Source organism: Crocuta crocuta, unplaced genomic scaffold, assembly GCF_008692635.1.
Source record: "Crocuta crocuta isolate KB4526 unplaced genomic scaffold, BGI_CrCroc_1.0 scaffold431, whole genome shotgun sequence".
Taxonomy (NCBI): domain Eukaryota; kingdom Metazoa; phylum Chordata; class Mammalia; order Carnivora; family Hyaenidae; genus Crocuta; species Crocuta crocuta.
In genome coordinates, this window is record NW_027528859.1 from 1,400,379 (window position 1) to 1,420,863 (window position 20,485).

The window sequence follows — 20,485 nt, forward strand, 5'->3', positions numbered from 1 at the left end:
CCCAATGGGTTACAGATTCCTCGAGCAAGTAAGCCACGAAGGGCCCTATCATATCATCTAGGACTAATTCGATACCTCTAACTTATAGATGGGAAAACAGAAGACCAGACACAGATGGACTTGCCCAAGGCCTCATAGTCACGAGGTCCAAGAAACAAGAGAAACTTTCTGGGGTTCCTCCAAGGGTTCCTCAGGCAGCGGCAATCTTCAGCCAGCAAGTATGTGGTACGCCTGTGAGTGCTCAGTGCCAGCCCATTAGCCTCTCCTTCCTCCACACACAGCTAAACCACGTTTCTGAATTTGGGCCGGTAGAATGCGCTAAAAGTGATGTTCATCATCTTCTGTGACTCCTTTCCCCTCCCCAACCTTGGCCCGCCCGGCTGGAAGAGGCCACTGTGACCTTGAAGCCACTGGATGGCAGAGTCATGGGATATAAGCCTCCTGGGTCCCTGAATCACTGCCTGGGGGTAGTTGTCCACCTACCGAGGGCCCGGTGAGAATGAGAAGCTGCTTGTGTGCTAAACCACCGAGACTCTCACCAGACGATGATTAGCCTACCCCAACCCACATACATTCTGCCGCATCCTTGCTATTTTCACAACTGGACAACTTGATCTTAACGGAGCCCAAGTATGAGGAATGCTTCGAGCCCCCCAGGCCAGCCCCGGGGGAGAGAGGCTAGGGCTTACCATTGGTCCCGGGGCTCCGTGCACACCAGGTTCACCCTAGAGCAGGGAGACACGAACTTGTCATTCAGAGGAACACAGCCTGTGCCAGGAACAAACGTGGGATGCTTGTGCCTTCAGGGTCTGGTGACATGATTACCTTTCTTCCCCGCAGCCGTTCCAGAGGAATGTCCCCGGTCAGGATGGCACCTGGCTCTCCCTTCTCGCCCTGCAATCCAGAGAACCTCTCAGTGAAGTCGGGTCTCTTCCTCACGGCCTCATCCAGAGGCCCCCTGGGGCCCGCGGTCCTAAGCCCTGATCCCGTGCCTGCAGCTCCGCTGCTCAGACATGACCTGTCCCTGGGGAATGAACTGCAGGGGACTCCTACGCAAGCACTCCACTCTCTGGGTTATTCCCTCCACACACCTCACGGCCAGGTGGGCGTCCCGCAAGCCTCAAGGGCTCCCACTGCCGACGGATCTACGTCCTCACCCCTGACCCTCCAGGAACGAGCCTGACAAGGTCTTCCCCACCTCTTACTACCCAGCACCCCTCTGAGAACCTCTGGCTCCTCATTTACTTGGTGGCTTGCCTCCCCAACAATGCTTATTCTTGTTAAAACTCCTGCAACTGGGAAAGAGACGAAAGTATGAACGCTAGAGGCCTCTCTCAACACAGAGGCCTCATGTCTCCATGTGCAACTTTGTCCCTAAACTTCGGGATCCTGTACAAACTTGATCAGGCAAAGCTATCTCAGATACTGGGGAACCGGGAAGATGGGTAGACAGGTGGCAACTCTTGCCCCAAATCCTGCCCTCAGCAGAGCCATCTACTTATCCCTGGGGGCTTCCAGGAAGGTATCTGTGCACAGAGAAGGCCGGGGGGAGGGACCTTCTATAACACTCTAACACTTTGGCTCCAAACTTAGTGCTGGCCTCAGAGGCGCTGGGCTGGACCACACTAACGTCCCCTTCGGGGGGGCCAGAAGCAGTCAGGACAGCGGTGCCAAAGCAAGCAGAGCAGCCTCCCATCTCCATCCCCCTAAGCCCACACCTCCTGTTTGGATCTTACCACTGCGCTGGCGAGGAAAGGCAGTCCTGAGCACGGCAGCAGTAAGAAGGACAAGCACAAAAGCATTAGAGGCAGAGCAAGAGAAAGTGCGTTTGCTGCAAGGGCTGGAGCAGAGCTGGCTGGGCGCCCATCCCAGTTTTCAAGGTGGCAGGAGATTAGCGGTGGTGACAGAACGTAGGTCCCTCTAAAAATAGTATTTAGAGCAAGAGCCACTCTGGCTTCACCAGGCCTCCTCCCAAGCCAGAGCAGCTGCTTGTCAAAGGCCCCAGGCAGCGAAAAGCACCCCAAGACATCACTCCACGTGATGCCAAACATAGACCCCTTTGCCCAGCCTTTGAACTCCCTATCCCCTAAGATTATGGTCCAACAGACACTGGAGCCTCTGCTGGGGGCCAGTGTGGTGGGGGGAGAACAAAGAGAGAGAAGCTTAATGCTCCCTGCTTCTGGAGACATACCTACCCTCTGGACTCTCAAGGCAGGCTCAGGGGTTGCTCCTATGGGCATTGCACAGACCTCCATTATAGCACCGGCCATGCTTCCTGGGGGCTAACTGCATGTCTGTTCCCCATATCTTACTTCTATATCCCTAGTGCCTACTATGGGAACCCGGCTGGCACACCCTGGGGAACGGATATAAGATGGATGACTACACAAATGGGTAAATGAATTCATGACCCAAGCCAGAGTCTCTGTGATGTGTGTAGGATTGTCACTCTCCCCCTTATCTATAAAAGCCAACCAGGGGGTTCATTCTAAGAGGCAAATATGGAAGCATAGAAAGATCTGTTCAGTGCCCTGGGAGTTCCCAGGACATGCTTTGCATGCTAAATATTTATTCCAAAGATTCTGGACCAAGACTGCCATCCAAATGCAGAATGCCCAGCTTATAGTTTCTAAATGCTAAGCATTTATTGTACTGATCAATGTTATGCTCCTTTATCCAATAAATGTCTTGGGTGCCATTCGTGTAGCAGGCCTTATGCTAAGTACTGGGACCACAGAGAAGACACTGGCAGTGGCCCTGCCCTCAGGGAGCACACACTCTAATGGGGGTGCCCAACGGGTCGTTAGACAAAGCATAGCACGTGGGACAACATTCCAGGGACTGTTGAGTTCTTTTTCCAAACTATGCTGAGAATCAATTTCTCTACCTGTGAGCCACCTTCACCTTGGAGGGCCACTGAGATTACAAAAGTTAACAGCTGGGAAGTGACTGCTACTAAACATGGAGTTTCTTTTTTTTTGGCATGAAAATGTTGAAGAATTGGGTAGTGGTAATGGTTGTACAACCTTGTGAATATACTAAAAATCACTGAACTCTACAATGTAAAGGAATGGATTTTATGGCATGTGAATTATAGCTCAGAAAAGCTTTTAAAGTTAACAGAGACTTTCAGCCAATTTGAAATATTTAGCAAATTCTGGACCATAATCCCCTTAAATATCTGGGTCCCTCTTACCTGTTCTCCTTTTAGCCCTGGAAATCCAGGCACACCGGTGTCACCTTTTGGTCCTCGAGGGCCCTGGAAGGAATCATCAGAGGGTATTTTGTTGTTTGCTAAGATTAAAATGCTTTAGGGGCACCTGGGTGGCTCAGTTGGTTAAGGGTCTGACTCTTGGTTTCTGCTCAGGTTGTGATCTCACGGTTCGTGAGTTCAAGCCCTACATTAGGCTCTGCAATGACAGCATGGAGCCTGATTTGGATTCTCTCTCTCCCTCTCTCTTTGTCCCTCCCTGGCTCTCTCTTTATCTCTCAAAATGAATAAATAAACTTAGAAAGAAAGAAAGAAAGAAAGAAAGAAAGAAAGAAAGAAAGAAAGAAAGAAAGAAAGAAAGAAAGAAAGAAAAGCTTCTGCTGCTGCTAGGAAGCAGTCACAATTAACCATGATATTTTCTTAATTTTGAGTGGTGCAGCTTGTGGTGTGGTGGAAAGAAGACAGCACTGAGCGCTAGGAGGCCTGGAGGCCCCTGCCTCTGAACTTTCACTTCCTGCGAGGGGCCCTAATGAGATAGTCCGCTCATGCCATGGGTCCTCCTGGCCACCCCATGGCCTGCCTCTATCCACCATTCATCTTCTGTGATTCCCACTCCCTGTCTGGCTCCCCACCATGTATGGGATGGGACCCGAATGTCCCGCCTGGCACTCAAACCCATCACAGCCAGACTCAGCACCTCATCCCCTGCTCCCCATTACCCCACCCGGCTGAGCCTTTCCCCTTAGCCTCTCTGCTCTGCCTGCTGTCTCTGCGCTTCTGCCCACACCCCTCCCCTGTGGGAATGCCCAGCCACCCCTCTGCAGAGCCAAGTTCTGCACACCCAGCCAGAGGTGACCTCTTCTCACCTCCGATGCTTAATACCTGTGACAATGACTCACAGCCAGATGTCTGCCCCAAAAAGGTGTTTCACACTTCACTGCCATGTAGTTTCTCACAAGTCCCTGTGCATTTTTCCAGATTAAAGGGGGAGTTACCCCCTAAAGCACTGGCTTTCAAACATTTGCTATTGTTGGGGCGCCTGGGTGGCTCAGTCAGTTGGGGGCTGACTTTGACTCGGGTGATGATCTCACAGCTCATGAGTTTTGAGCCCTGCATCAGGCTCTGTGCTGACAGCTCAGAGCCTGGAGCCTGCTTCAGATTCTGTGTCTCCCTCTCTCTCTACCCCTGCCTCACTCATGCTCTGTCTCTCTCTCTGTCTCTTAAAAATAAACATTTTTTAAAAAGGTTTAAAAAATCACTTATAATTCCATCATCAAGAACACATTTCTGTCACAGTTTTGTTAAATCTCTTTCCTCTGCCTGGAGGCAGTGCATATGCCTGTTGGCATTAGGACATTTTAGGTCTGTAGTATCTCAGAGAAATTTCATTCTGCAGATTTCATTCTGGAGCCTTGAGCTTCAGCACAGGCTCAAACTTTTAGACAAAACTGATCACTTTCTACACAGAAATGCTCATTCACCTGTCACGGTGGATGCCCCAGTAGTGTGCACACAGACTAATCACTGTTGGACGTCTAGCCTGTGACTGCCCTCCCCCATCCTCCATCGCTACCATCCTCTCTCTTTAGGACACTGATCTGTGGGGACTGTATGCTGGACTCCTCCCCTCATAGTCATTGAGAGCCAGCCACCGGCTCTGGTTTCTGCTGGTGCTGGGGGACAGAGAGACAAGATGCTGGTACTGGGGGCCAGAGGGACAAGACCCAACTTCCACAAGCTGTTCACAGTACAGTTGAGAAAAAAAGAGAAGGGTGTGAATAACTTATTAAGGGCAGAGAAGAATCACAGCAGAGCTGAAAATAAAGCCTATGGGACTCAAAGGAGGAAAGGATGGGGCATCTGGGTGGCTCAGCCACTTAAGCATCCTCTGACTCTGTTTCGACTCAGGTCCTCATCTCAGGGTTTCATGAGCTCAAGCCCCACGTTGGGCTCTGCACCGACAGTGCAGAGCCTGCTTGGGATTCTCTGTCTCCAATCTCTCTCTGCCCTTCCCCCACTCACGTTCTCCCTGTCTCTCAAATTTAAATAAGTAAACTTTAAAAAAATTTTTCTTAAAAGGAGGAAAGGATCACTCCAGGTGAGGGTCAATGAGGGTAGGCTACATGAACAAGATGACAAGCTTGGTCAAACAGAAGGAGGAGAATGGCATTCCAGATGGAAGGAACAGAATGAGAATGAGCACAGCCCCAGGGCACAGAGGGAAGATGGCTACTGTGGTACTTACTGGAAATCCTGGCAGCCCAGGTATGCCCTCCGGACCCTGTGACATACCAAAGACAAAACATGCCAGTTAGCAGCAGCATCTCCAGAGCCGGCAGGAGCACTGTGCCTCAGGGGCCCACCGCCTCCCAGCAGCTCCCAAAGGCCTGCATGGTCCCACGGGAAGGGGGTGGTCTCACGATCCATTTTGCAGATGAGGATGTTGAGGCCCAAGAGGGGAAGTACAGTGCAGAGTCACGCGGCTAGTTAGTGACAGAGTCTGTGCCCAGGAGCCCAGAGTGCCCACTCCCACCCCACCCCCAGGCAGGGCTCTGCATTTGAAGTGGCTGCCTTCTCTGTGAAATCACTTGACAAACATTCTTGGAGAAGAAGCCCCTAACTTCTGAGGAGTGGGCCAAAGGGTGCACCGAGCTATCTGGGGTGGCAGTGAGGGCATGTTGGTGAGACTCCGTGCTTCTCCCCCAGAGAAGAACAGACAGACGGTGTGCGGTTCACACTGGCCAGGACTCCTTTTCCTGCTGGCCCAGGTACCCACATACTCATTAAATGTCTGATTTTGGCAGAACACGTAGAGAGACAAATGGATAGTAACACGTTTCTCAATCCACTATATATACAGTGGGGTGGGGAAGCAGAAGGGCGCCAGCCGGGACTTGAGTCCCCTCAGGGAGGGAAGGGCCTCTGAATAGAAAAATCCTGGCCCTTCATTAGGAATGAAAAGGGTCCTTGGATTTGCTAAAGGCAGGACGGGGATTGGCAAGGAAGGCAGATTCTAGGGGCGCAGCGAGGGAGAAGGGATGGGGGCAGACAAGCCCCAGGGACTCTTAGGACAGAGATACTGAATCTTTGATTTTAGGGTGTATTTTGCTTTAGTAATAACCTTAAACTTCTAATTATTTGGGAAATACCATGAGCCTCTGTGAGATGACTTCTGCTTGATCACTGGTTTGCTTCAGGGGTTGACTATTGGGGTATTTTGGGTGATTTTACAGAAACCAAGGAGAAGCAGCCCCATTGGCTGTGTACAGAAGAGACAGCAGAAGGACCCAGCAACAGAGTTCCCTCAGCAGACAGACGGGCTCTAGAAGAACCTCCCAGACATATGCAGAAGGCTTGCAGAGAGCACCAAGTTCTCCCCAGGGCATGGATGGTGGGGTGGAGGCCAACCTCACTGAGGGCCACAGGGGTGGGTGGCTCCCAAGGACATCCGGGCTGCCCATCTGTGGAAGCACAAGCCTCAATCTCCATGTGGGCTTGCACTGAGTGCCGCCATTTGCAAAGTGGATTCACATCCACCAGTCTCTTCTGAGCTGCCCCAAAGGCTGCTGAGGCATTGCCAGAGGACAGGCTCAGAGGCTGAGTGGTGTGTGGACGTGGGCTGGAACCCCAAGGCACCTAAAGCCACAGCTCTTTCCTCTCTCTCCAGCTGTCACCAGCAGATGCCGGGAGGTGCAACGGGGATTGATGGCACAGGTTGCAGGAGGGAGCTTCCTTCCTTTTAGGGCTGGTTGTGCCACAGACCAATGCTGCAGACTTGCAGAGATAGGGCAGCTTTGCTAAGCGTTCCCGATCCCTAACAGGGGAATGGTTTTCCCATCAGCACGAGGATAGGTCTCCCTAGGCTCTTCCCGTTCTGTGAGATGACACCATGCAGATAAAAGTAGGCCAGAGCCATCCCACAGGCATCAATAGGTTTGTTACTTAGGATTCTCTGTTTTCCATGACACATACTTCTGATACTGGAAGCTTCCACTGCATTGGACACAAAACTTCCCGAATGATCAAATTACTGTGATAGCAACTTCTCAGAAATGCAAAGTTCTTTTCTCCATTCTATTCTGATATATTCTAGCTCCACACTTCAGGAGCTAAAAGGATTCCAAACCAACCCAACTTAGGTTCAGCAGGGTATCTGGTAGGAACGTCCCTCTAGGGCAGCTGTGGATACGCACCGGAGGCCCAGTGAGCTCAGGGATGTCCGAGAGGTTCATGAACCCATGGGTGATGTTAACCAAAGACTGAAAAGAGAGAAAACAGACAATGAGACAGAGGGTAGCACATGGTCCACCTTGTTCCTGGTGGCGAGACTTTAACGGAAGTCACCCCAACGTAGCAGAACACAGGCAAATACAACACCCTAAACTCACTGCCAGCACATCCTTACACCCTCCCTGCCTCTTATGAAACAGCACCCAGCTGCTGTGGCACTTTCTTCTTTCCATCAACCTTAAAATTACACCCTCCATGGGGCGCCTGGGAGGTTCAGTCGGTTAAGCTTGAGACTTCGGCTCAGGTCATGATCTCACAGTTCAACAGTTCATGGGTTCGAGTTCCATGTCAGGCTCGGTGCTGAACACTTGCTCAGAACCTGGGGCCTGCTTTAGATTCTTTGTCTCCTTCTCTCTCTGCCCCTCCCCTGCTCATGCTCTGTCTCACTCTGTCTCTCAAAAATAAATAAATGTAAAAAAACTTCTTTCAAAAAAAATTAAAAATTTTTAATAAAAATTTAAAAATTGCACCATCCTGTCTTCTCTCTTTTAAAATTTTAAACACACACATTTTTGAAAGCATATATATCCACATATATCTCCACAGAAAGCATGTAGTGTTGACCGCGTATGTGTCTCCATGTGCCTATTTTACATAAACGGCATCAGGCTGAACGTAGAATTCTTCAACTTGCTTCTCCCAGCCATGGAGCTTGAACGTGTTTCCACACGGAACTGGGGGGTGTGGACATTTTTAGTTTTAACGGATTGCCGAAGAGTGGTCTCAAGGGGCCTTGCCATTTACACTGCCACCAAATCGCAGGAGATTGCTTCACCACACCCTTGCCCACCCTGGATATCTGTAATCACTTTTTTTGTTTTTGAACTCTAGGCATCCTCCCCTCACCTCCGTCCCCCTCCCCCCCCTCCCCCCGGGGTATTGGGGATTTTTTTGTCTTTCTACCATCTACCAGTATGACGTCTCTTGTCTCAGAAGAGCCACAGGTTTTTACCAGTGTGATACCCTAACATGAAGGGGACCTTGCTCTGGTCCCTGACATCCCACCCTGCTCTACAGTTTCCCGCCACTCTCCACGCCCTCAGCTCCTCGTGCTTTGGACACACTCACGTTTTCCTGTCCTGTTCTGTGGCTCGGAGTGTGCCTGCCACCTGAATTCTGGAAGTCCTGTCCCTCGTGCCTACCTGGTAAGATCCTTCTCAGCTCCCCAGTCCCTGCTCAAAGACGCCTCCTCCAGAAAGTCTTCCTTAATTTCACAAACCCCAAAACATCTTTCCTCACTTGTTCACCCACTTATGCTCCTCTGCCTCTCTGTTGCAGCCCTTCTCTTGACTGCAGATGCTGCCAACAAGAGGAGTGTTCTGGAAGTGCTGTGCGAGAGAACAGTGGCACTGGGGTAGGAGCAGACCCAAGGGCTGTGCTGGTGGGTGGAAACGCCAATGCCAGCCGCCAGCTACATGCCCCCTGGGTAACCACCATCCTGGAGGTTGTGGACAACCTTCTCTCCCCTTTAGCAAAGGCAGAAAACACATGCTCCAACCTGGCTGTACTCACACTGGACAAGACCTCGATGCGCCCTGGCGGCCCCCTGGGCCCGGGGGGTCCCACAATGCTGGCTCCATCCATCCCTCTGTCGCCCTGGATACAGCAGTGACAGTGGAAAAAAATTCATCGTACCTGGATGATGCTCCTAGAACCCGGATAGAAATTTCTCCCACCCCCACCTCAGATCTGTGACCTCACCTTGGGTCCCTGGTCTCCTTTTTCTCCTTTGGGTCCCTGGTAAAATGAACAAACAAACAAACAAACAAACATTCTTTGGTTCTCTTCTCTTCACTTTGTTTACTCCCCATCTATCCTCACATCTTGCTGTCTCTCTCTAAGCTCCCACGTGGATTTTGCTCCAGAAAATGAGAGCAAAAGATGTGGGGCAAATTCCCCTTCCAACACACCCACAGAGGCTCTCTCCTAGCATGGGCTGAGTGTCCTCTTAACCTTGACTCCCAGAGCCCTCTGCATCTGGAGGACGGGGAAGGACTNATGGACACACCCCCCGGGGGGGAGGCAGTGGGAGGTGCCCGTTAGGAGCACAGGCATCTGAAATGAGGCAGCAGGTAGGAGGCAATGAAGCAGAGACGCTTGATGGTAAGGGACCGGAAACAGAAAGAGAGGGAGCGAGAGACAAGGATGACTTCCAAGTTTTCCCCTACGATGTTTTGTGCAAAACTCCTGCACTGCTCCTCAAAGAAACAGGCTGTAAAGAGCACCCAGTCTCCCCTCTGCATCCCAGAAGCTGAAGGCACAGACGGGGTGAGTTCCTGAACGCAGCAGGGCCGCGGCGGCACCCCACAGCTTCCCCACGCCAGGAGGACAATGTGACAATCCTCAAGACGAAGGTTTCATAACTCAACCTACACTTGAAACCGCTGGTCCAGAGATTCTGGGTTCATGCAACAGCCTGATGCTTCCAGACCCTTCGGTATCCTGGGGAAGGAAGGAGAATGAGAATTTTACATCCAGTTCCACGTACGTGTGCGGTGTGGACTGGGGCCCCGGAGCTGGGCCCGGGGGGGGAGTCACGCATGGCCTCTGCCCTCGGACCTGCATTCTCTTAGCTGGTTTTCCCAACGGCTCCTAGTGCTCATTGCTCTCTAATCACAAAAAGGGGAGCAGGGTGGGGAAGTACCTCAAATCCAAGTCCCATTGCACATCCAGGGCCTGGGGGCCCCGGGGGTCCAGGAGGCCCTGGGGGTCCCATGACCCCAGGGATGCCAACTTGTCCGTTTTTCCCCGGAGGTCCTGGTAAGCCTCTGTTGCCGGGGTCACCCTGTAAGGAAGAGACAGGCTGATGGTGCAGCCCTGGGGCCACTCGTGAGAGGAGTAACATTTATGCCTGAGTCGGGAAATCGTTCTTTGAACTTAATGAGGTTGCTGGATTCTCTGATGGGCACTGCTTCTGGGGACAGAAACCACGGTCTTGCTGACTGACACTTGGAGACAAGCAGGTGCACCCCTTGCGTGTGTCTATGCGGAGAGAGGGCGTGGGGAGGAGCAGGTGGGTCACCCCTCCCCCACCAGCGGGTCTGCGCTCCCAGAACCGTTCCTGAGATGTGTTTCTCTCTGCTCCCCGATGCTCAGATGTTCACCAGTCCAGCCCAGCAGTCCAATCACAGTAAACCCAAAGAAAGGGGAAGTATGAGAAGAAAGCTTTCTCTTTTTCTTTCTTTTTTCCTTTTACCTTTTCACCGGCTGAGCCATTAGGCCCTCTTGCTCCCTGAGAAAACAAAACAAAACAAAGACAAGAAAAAGGCCCAATTAATATACATCTCAGTAGGTATATTCCAAAGAAAATGCAGAATTAGAGGCTCTCAAGTAAGAGGATATTAAGATGAGCTGATGTCTCAAAGCCAAGTGCATTGTCAGTTTGCTACGCAAGTTACTCTGAAAGATGGAAAAATCACTTTTTCAACTATTAGTTCGTTACCTACCTCAAGAGTATAAATGAGAAGTTGAAGATTAACCAGGGAGAGATTGCAGAGGAAGAATTCCCTTGGAGAATTGTCTGGAGAATTGTCTGTGTACTGGTGGGTTCCTTACCCCACCTCTCCACGTGGAAATAAAGGGATACATTCCCTACGTGAAGCCAAGAAAGGGGCTTCAAGTATTCCCTAGAATTTTGGAGAATTCTGGAATGATGACTGGCTTTCTTCTGGAAATATCTAAAGACCAAAGTGCGGTTGGAGTGGCCCCAGAATGGGGTGGGAGGTGTTGCTCTAAAGGAGGTTGCATGTCCACACCTAACAGGGGACACAAAGTAGGTTTCCTGGGGGGTAATATGTGGGTCCTTCAGAATGGAGCTGGCTGTGAGCTCTGAGCAGACGACAGGACCAATGGGAACTCGTGGTCAACTACAGGGGGCATGGCCCTACATCAGGGGACTGGTTGGGGGCCCTCCATGGGAGAATCTCTGAGGATTCACAAAAGGAGCCAGGCAAAGCTTCTGACACCTGATTATGACGTACCCAACATCTAAGGCTGCGCCCTTCCCCAATCCCCTCTTATTCTGGGTTGGATTGCTCTTCTGATATCAAATCCATAGAAAGGACAACGTGGCTAGTTCCAAAATAACATGCTCAAAAATAAGATGGTGAATGACACTGAACCTGAAAATAGTGAGGAACATCAAAGGGAAAATACAGGAAGCTGAAGCCAGAGACTTCAGTAGTGGAGAGAAAGCACAGGGGAAAAAGTATCCTGCAAAGTGGTGGTGGAAGCGAGGAGCAGGGTGTAGCTCTGAGGGGCAGATAGGTTGAAATTTCGGAGCAGGAAAGCCAGGGAGCCCTGCCCAATCCCCTCACCTCCCAGCTCCCACTCCTAGAAGGACAGTAAGAGTATTTACTGGAGCCAGGGCATTGCGCAGAGCCCCGAGTGACTGTGGAACCCGGGGAGGTCCCGGGGTACCCCAAACTAGAAAGACCAGCTGCTGAGGTGCCCTGCCTCATGGCACGTCCCACTGCCCCCATCCTGAAACCCGCTGAAACCTGCAAGCCTCAGAAGTAGCTGCTGCCCAATTTCCCAACAATCTGTATGAAGAGAGGCAGAAAATAGACCAAAGAGAGATTCCAACTTCCAGAGCGAACACACAAGCAAGAAACAACACACATCCAAGGGAGGGCAACATTATGACAGGGAGGCATACAAAAATAAAAAATAAATAAAATAAAATAAAAATAAAACATTTAAGAAAGACAAGCAGCAATGCCAGCAATAGAATGTATGCCCAAGGAAGGAGCGCGAAGGACACAACCGGATTAGGACTAAGTGTACAATACATACTCTCAGGGAGAAAAGGGAAGCTATTACAGCCATGAAGCATGGACAAATTGTTATGAAATAAGCACAGTGGTTATAGAAAAGAATACATTAGAGATCTTAGAAATAAAAATATATAACTGTTGAAAGGAAGTTATCTACAAGGGCTGAAGAATAGCAAGAGATGCACCTTGTCACAATGAGGCTGCAGCCGCCCAGGGCATCAGCAGGTGCAGGGAGGGGATGGGGTGCTCGGAGAAGGAACTGGTGGGGGCTGGGCTCAGAGGCTTCTCTGCCTGCCCGCCTGACCCAGGAGAAACTACATGTGACCTTTCACCACAGGCAGAAACAAAAAAGAATCGGGTTGCAGTTTTGCTGCCTCATCTGGAGGCTACGGTTTCTGCACCCGCATCTGTTGGGCACGACCAGCCGCACCATCATCGGCTGCCTGTCGCAACCTGTCCTCGAAGGAAGTGCCAACCTTATGCACCTTTTCCTGAAGAAGTGAAATCACAGTCAGGGATATTGTGAGATACAAGTTAAATTAGCTTCATCTCTTGACTACTGGACTCTACCCTCTGAAAACCTTATTGTCCTGTTGCCAGCTGAGCCCATTAAAGCAAATTATGTTCAGAATGTGAAAAACTATCTTTTGAAAATTGCCTTCCCAGATCCTCAAATCAAGAGTATGTCTTGTAACATACAAAGATGCTACAAAGGAATGTTCCCAAGGAAGTTCTAGAAGATATTTTGGATCTTGAGTTACTGGTCTCAGAAACAGATGATTTTATCCAGCTTGTACATGCGGAAAGGTAGTATTTAGACCCACTCCTGCGGCTCACAGATTTGGTGGCCACCATTTTGGAACCTGAGCAGAGCAGCTTGGGGATGGAAGAGCTTGTCATACTGGAATTTACACGAGCAGGGAGAGTGAAAACTGGGAACTCCAAATGACAAGGGTCAGCAAAGAGTCTCTGCTCCCAAGATGATAATGGCGGACCTATATTCAACTCCTCAGTGTGAGAATTGTGCATCTTGGCAGGTCCAGCCAGCCACGCAGCAGGTCTGGCTGTGAGGGTGAATTATGGAGAGGTCAGTTCTAAAACGGAAATGCTGTAAAAGAATGAGGTGCAGGAGTGCTACAAAATCATGCTGCAGAACTCATTAGAAATTTCCGCTCATTATGGTTACCGAGGGCATTATTAGTCTTTAACATGCAGGAACAGCAAAAACAAACAAACAAACAAACAAACAAACCTAATACACGGCTTTTATTTTTCTGTTGTGGTATCTGACATGGCACAACTTACTGCCTTATGGATGTCTGTTGCTTTTGTTCACGGTGTCGATTATATCAATAACTTCAATTTGTTACAGTTACAATTGATGACCATGGTCTATCTGGTTTTATGGCGGCCCATAATCCTGATTTTGTACCAAACACATCTGATGGTCAAAGGAGATATGAAATAGGAAATTGGGCCAATATTGGAATTTTTAATTGAAATAGGCTGTTACGAACTCCAAATCCGTTATTGGATCCTTGTTAAATGCAGCTCACCGCTAGGTTCTTGGGGAGCACCCTGTTTTTAGTGTGTAAAATTTAGAGAACTGCTCAAAGCCAAACTGGGGTTATATGGAGAAAGGGAAGGCGATGGTGAATTACTTGCATTTCATCTCGTCTCACGGGGAAGACAGAATCTGCTTTAACAGCCCCAACGCTGACATTCTGGTGGCTCAGTGAGATCACTCAAAGCCCATTACTGGGAGCTCCACATCCCTCAGCAGTTCCTGACACTGAAGAAAACCAAAACACAGGCTCTTTTCTGCCTCGGTGTCCCAGCACCTTTTGACACTGAAGATACAATGAATGATTCAGAGTGTGAACAAACAGAAGAGTGACGAGAGTAAATGCGACACGTGCTGAAGATCCGGCTGGCACAGTGTGCAGTGTGAAAAGCAGAGAGGAATGTCATAGAGACTCATCTCCAGCGAGTCCCTCAGTGTCCTTTCCAGAAGCATTCAGTAGCTGAGAAAGCAGGCTGCTCTTTGCCTGTTCCTTCATGGGCTAAAGATCTCAGAGTAGCTGCTCATCTATTTCACAAATTCGTAATGACCATCCACATTTTGACGACAATCCCACATTCGAAAATTATGATTATATATAATAATACTTGTTTCCAGTCAGAGAAGCTGGACCTGATTCTCTGGGGGAAAATTCCCCTTTGGACAACTGCCCAGACTGGACTACATGCCCTGCAGGGGGGAAGAGAGGCTGCTTTCCGAGCAGCATGAGTAAAGATCTCCCCACAGGATTCCATGCAACTGTGGAAGGCACTGCCCGGTAGGAAATGAGCCCCTTGTCTCTGGAGGTGTGCAAGCCTGAAGAACAGATATTGTGGAGGGGAGTCAAGGATCAGATGTATGCTTGGATCTTATGCTGGGTTACATCCCAGAGAGTGCTCATTTTCTTTAGTACATTACTGTTATTTTACATCCATACGATGCTCCTTGGTTTACTTTTGCCTTTTAAAAATTATTGTTAGGTAAATGCCATCGGTGACAATTCCTTTGAGCCCTCCAGATGGAAATTTCCAAGTCCTTCTAGAGTCTGCTTTTACTTGACCAGAAAGCATCTGATGCACATTGTGCAATGAATTAGGACTCACAGCAAATTTCGGGGCGCGGGGAATGTAACTGATCTCCAACAACCACCCTGCACAAGCCTGCCACCCTGTGCGCGGCTGCCCCCCCCCCGAGCCGCGCCGTGTGCCTGCTCTGGTGTCAGCGTGCGGATGTGGGCACGGGTATTTTTAAATACCAGACGAGCATGGGAGGGGCTTGTGGGGGCGGGGGTGGGAGAACTGGCAAGAAGAACAGGAAAGAACAGTGTAGGTCTGTGATCTTTCCTGCAAAATCTAATTTCGTATGAAATCGTTGGTCCTCGTAGAGTGGGTTCTATAAAGCTTGACAACTGTTTCTTTCTTCTTTTTCTGAGAAATGAGCTTTCCACGAAAATCGAGTTACCGTTTCAATTAAAATAAACACACTCGAGAGCTGACGGAAACGGGAACTTCAGTTCCGTGAAGATGGTGACGTCTAGGGAGTTGACATTTCCACGCCTTCATGCTGCGGAGCACACAGGAGGCCTTGGCCCTTATCCCTGCTGGGAGGGGCCCTCCCTCGTCTGAACCCGGTAAACTCAGCCTGTCTGTCTCACGGCAGGGAGGCTTACCTTACCTTTATTGGCCTCCTTTGCGGGGGACTCGACTTATCTCATCAACCCCAGCTGGGAACACTGTAGGGGAAGGAACCTCACCCCCAAGGCACCACGTGGGGCTTGCAAACAGAAGAGAGACCGGCTTACAGGGAATGAAGAGAGTGAGGGGAACAGCAGATTCGCGAACCAAACACTAACAGGGGACTGAGCCAGAATCTAAGGACACACAGACAGTGGTAGTGCTGTTTGTCAGGGGAGAGTGGCGGGGGCACAGGTAAGCTAACATTGGCTAAGAGGAGTCCTGGAAGAATAAATACCGTGCTAACGGGAAGTGCAGGAAGGAGGGCTGCCTTCTGCTAATAGCGAGTCTGAAAGGGCTTCTCAGAGGATATATCTGAACTGGCCCTTGGAGGATGAGGAAAGGGAAAGATCACCTGAGATGGAGAGAAAGCATGTGCAAAGGCCAGGGGGGCTGTCCAGGAAGAGCATGCCCACAGCACTTCAGCAGTGCTGCTGGCTGATCCAGAAGCCACGTGAGGGAGCAGCAGGAGATGGAGCTGGGAAGGCAGGTCTGCACACAGTCAGGGTTCGGTACCTTGTCAGTGGACAGGCTGGGACTGGAGAGAGCCTGCAGCAGGAAGATGGACAGGAAGGCCATGTGGGCAGAAGCTGGATTGCGGGTGGGGAGATGGGACACGGGCGAGAAGCCTGATGCCACTGTGTGGGCCAGGAGAGGTGACCATCAGATCGGGTGGAGAGAGGCAAGAGAGGTGAATGTCAGGCGGGCCAGTCCCGGCCACAGCTGGGGCACAGCAGGAAGAGAGAGGAAGGGGGGGTGTGCCTCTGCCTGTGAGTCCTGTGACTGGGTGGATGGCAGCACCATTCACTGAAGCTGGAGATGCTGAGCTCAGGTCTGGGCATCGAGAGCCCTGGGATGGGGCATCCAGCAGAGAGAGGATTAGGAAGGGATCAGAAAGGGTCATTTGCCTAAGAGGCAAGGACAGGCCCAGAAGTCAGGGAGAGGCAGTGTGGGCCCGGTGGCCCCCATGTGTCGAAACCTCCCACCCTGCCCGTACCTTCTCTCCCTTCATCCCAGGAAGGCCGGAGGCTCCATCGGGTCCAGGCTGTCCCTCAGGGCCCTGGGAAACATCAGTGACAATCAGCTTACAGCATGTCTGATAAGAATCAAGCATGAAGTCTTCCTGGAAAAGGCGGCCAGGGCCAGGAGGACTGAGCGGATAAGGCCAGTGGGTCCAGGAGCCTCATGTAGGTCCAGAATGGAATGCTGGTCCTGGCCCCGCATGGCCACTGCTGGCTGTGCACCTGTGGACAAGTGTCCTTCATGCTCTGGGTCGCATGTTCCCCTCTGAGGGGGAACAGGGGGCCGGGTCAGACTAGAGGGTCTNCGGCCCTGCATGGCCACTGCTGGCTGTGCACCTGTGGACAGGTGTCCTTCATGCTCTGGGTCGCATGTTCCCCTCTGAGGGGGAACAGGGGGCCGGGTCAGACTAGAGGGTCTCTAAGGACCTCCTGCCCCAGGCCCAGTACTTCGATGTCCTATAATTCCAAGATTCCACAGGAGTCTGCGTTTCCTATACTAAGATAAAGCTGCAAAACAGAATAGAGGATGGTGTTTCCTGGCTTCTGCGCCTTATGAGCCTTAGCTGAGGAGGACTTTTGTTTATAGATGTTAGCTAGCTGCTCGCTCTCTATCATGCATCTTCACGCTGGGGTCTGGGGTCTGTACACCCCTCCTTGGGTAGAGGAGGTCTCATGGCCACAGAGAGGGGGAACACGACCCCAGTGGCTCACCGGGGGCCCAGGTTCACCAGCAGCTCCATCCTTTCCAGGCGATCCAGGGGGTCCCATGAACACATCAGTTCCTGGCTTTCCTGGAATCCCAGGTGAGCCTGGTGGGCCCGGGGGACCTGGGGGACCCTAAAAAACAGATATTCTGTTAAGAAACAGCAGGGGAGAGTGACAGATATGTTTTCACTAAAATGTGGAACTTGAGAAACTTAACAGAAGACCATGGTGGAAAAGAAGGGGAAAAAGTAGTCTGAAACAGAGAGGGGGGCAAACCCTAAGAGACTCTTAAACAGAGAACAAACTGAGGGTTGATTGGGGAGGGAGAGGTGGAAGGGGGGGAAATGGGTGATGGGCACTGAGGAGGGCACTTGCTGGGATGAGTACTGGGTGTTGTATGTAAGTTGTAGAGTACAGGAATCTCTCCCCAAAACCAAAAGCACAGTGTATACACTATGTTAGTCAACTTGATAATAAATTATTAAAAAAAAAAAAAAAAGAAAGAAGGAAAGGAACAGCAGGGGAGGGGTAAACATATACAGAACATCAGACATATATGTTCCATCCATTCTCTCTGTCCCTCACAATAACACTGCAAGTAGACACTGGTGTTCCCACTTAGCTGATGGGGGAAACTGAGGCTCAGTAGGATACTGTGACTTGGTGTCAGCTCACACACTCACAGCTAACTATTAGAAGAGCTGGGATTTGAACCTAGGTCTTTCTGAGCCCATTATACCATGTTTTCTTCCTAGATATCTATCTATCTATCTATATATATACAATACAAATCCAATTGGTTGGAATTTTCAGAGGTGCTCTGGCTAACTTAGTTTTCTGATTATCTGGCAGAGCGGTCAAAAACTGCCTGTTGTTAACCCTTATTACAAGGGTTACGTACTAGTCTGCAACGTACTCCTCTCTTTAGCTTCCGGCTTCGTTGGCTGATCCCACCAGCCTGGAAGGCCCGTGTGGCTCCCACTTCACTTTTCCAGCGAATCCAGAACCTTTCCTCCCCTATCCTGACGAGGAGGCAGCTGGGTAACTGAGTGGAGTCTTCTAGGTGGGGATTCAGCGCTGGGCTCAGAGGAAGGGCTGGAGGGGAGGCTGGGGCCCAGGACGAAGTCACAGCTGCAGCTGAAGAAGAGAGGTGCTCCCCAGGAACCAGGGACCATGGGGGCCCTGCCTGGGCTGGAGGCTGGGGAGCAAGAGCAGGGAGGAGGAGTGGTCTGAACTGGCTGTAGGGGTGCCTCAGGTCAGGGAGGATTTCAAGAAGGGCCTGGAAGCCAAGTGCTAAATGCTACCTAGAGAAGAGGCCAGCGGTTCTGTATCATCAGTAAGGGGATGGGGGCAGAGCCAAGGCAGAGGCGAAGGTCATGGGCATACTTGTTGTGAAACAGCCCCAGATGCCAAGGAAAGGGGCCAGGTGGGAAAGCGGGTGTCCTAAATATAAACTAAGCCTCATATTCACTTAAAACAAGTCTGATCGAAGTGGAAAATGCCAAACATAGACAAATGCGGAGGGAACGTGTAATCCTCCCGATCACTGAGAAGGCGGTCCCAGCACCAGGTAGTGTCATCCTCACACTTACCCTTAACAGCTCCTCACTGCGCACAAGGTCACCGGAGCCAGAGCCGATGTCCAAGCCCCAGCCCAGGCCGGAGCCCTCGGCCTCAGCGCTCACCTGTGGAGAGAAGAAAGTCCCACCGCTTGCTTTCACGTGCCACTCCCTAAGGACAGCCACGTCACCAGAACTCTTCCCGTGTTCTGCAGCCCTGTAAGTGCTGCTGCCAACTTTCCTTCCAGCCTTTTCTCCCCCTCCCCCTCCACAGCCTCCCTCCTCCCTCACCACCTCCTGCTGCACAGACAACAGGTGCTCAAACAAACTATGCTCTTTCACATCTTCTCAGCCTCCCTTCCTGCCTTTCAAACTCCTACTCATCTTTCAAGGCCTAGTTCCACTCTCACCTCCTCCATGAAGCCCTCCTACTTACCCCATTTCCACGTGGAATTCATCTCTCTCTACTCTGTGTACCCCACCAACCTCTGCTGAGGTCTCCATTCGGGATTAGGACCACCTGACTTGAAGCTCAGTTGTGTAGGGGTCTGTCAGACCCTCTAGACTGGGACCCCTCCAGGGTTGGCCAGATCCTGAGATACCTCTGGATGCCCAGAATGGAGCATAAGATCTAGTACCAAGAAGGCACTCAGTGCATACTTGTTGAATGCCATGAAATTCCTCCAAAGAACAAAAGGGAATTTCTAAAACTCCTTTCTGGTACTTAATTCCTGAAGACAGGAACCAGATGAGGCTTAATTCAATCCTGGAACGTGCACGGGGCACGTGCTAAGAGGTTCCGAGGAGGAGCTGGTCCGGGTTCAGAGGGGTGGCCGTGGTGTGAGCCTGCCAGCGGGAGAACGGGGTGGTGACAGAGGGACCAGGAGGCACTGCACGGCTAGACTCGGGGCTTGCAGAGTGACTGGAGGGGTGCGGGAGGCAGAGGGCCGCTGCAGGACGTTTCCTGATTTCTGTCTTAGTGACCAGGAAGATGGGGTGCCACTCCCAGAGACGAGAGCGTCCTGGAGGAGGAGTGGGCCTGGGGGCACGGTGACCAGTTGTCTGGGATGTGGTTGAGAGACTTGTGGGCCCTTCAGGGTGCGGGATACAAATGGGACGTAAAAAGACTCTGCTCCTGAGCTCACTGAGAGTTCTGATAGAGGTGAAAGCCTGTTGGCGTCCCCAGGTCACTGGAGGCATCTTGGATTGAAAGGTGGAATCACTAGGGGCTCCTGGGTGGCCCAGTCAGTTAAGTGTCCAATTTCAGCTCAGGTTTTAATCTCATGGTTCATGGGTTGGAACCCGGGTCGGGCTCTGTGCTGACAGCCAGCTCATAGCCTGGAGCCTGTTCGAGATTCTGTATCTCCCTCTCTCTCCGACCCTCTCCTGCTCTCTCTCTCTCTCTCTAAATAAACATTTAAAAAAATAAAAGAAAGGTAGAATCATTCACTGGTGGCTATTTGTCAGCACCCCTAGCCCCTCAACACTGTGTGTATGAGGAACCTGGACGGGGGTCTCACCGTAGGCCTGACAGGTTCAGTGCGGCCAAGAAGCCCCTCGCCAGCTTCACCCTAAAGAGAACAAGATGGTCAGTGGAGCGCTGGGCACCACCCTGCCCCCCCCCCCCCC

General features: G+C 51.1%; 1 protein-coding gene across 1 annotated transcript in view; it reads right to left on the reverse strand.

Annotated features, from left to right (window-relative positions):
- The window catches only part of COL15A1 (collagen type XV alpha 1 chain), a 110,755-nt gene that overhangs the window by 23,418 nt on the left and 66,852 nt on the right, over positions 1-20,485 (reverse strand). Inside the window, exons 12-25 of the mRNA XM_077756055.1 lie at positions 20,377-20,427; positions 18,890-18,982; positions 17,304-17,429; positions 16,568-16,630; positions 10,698-10,733; positions 10,146-10,286; positions 9,875-9,943; positions 9,203-9,238; positions 9,014-9,097; positions 7,405-7,470; positions 5,457-5,492; positions 3,197-3,259; positions 826-894; positions 690-725 (exon numbers count right to left, since the gene is read on the reverse strand). Of these exons, the coding sequence (XP_077612181.1) occupies positions 690-725; positions 826-894; positions 3,197-3,259; positions 5,457-5,492; positions 7,405-7,470; positions 9,014-9,097; positions 9,203-9,238; positions 9,875-9,943; positions 10,146-10,286; positions 10,698-10,733; positions 16,568-16,630; positions 17,304-17,429; positions 18,890-18,982; positions 20,377-20,427 (969 nt within the window). The remainder of the gene's footprint in view (positions 1-689; positions 726-825; positions 895-3,196; positions 3,260-5,456; positions 5,493-7,404; positions 7,471-9,013; positions 9,098-9,202; positions 9,239-9,874; positions 9,944-10,145; positions 10,287-10,697; positions 10,734-16,567; positions 16,631-17,303; positions 17,430-18,889; positions 18,983-20,376; positions 20,428-20,485) is intronic.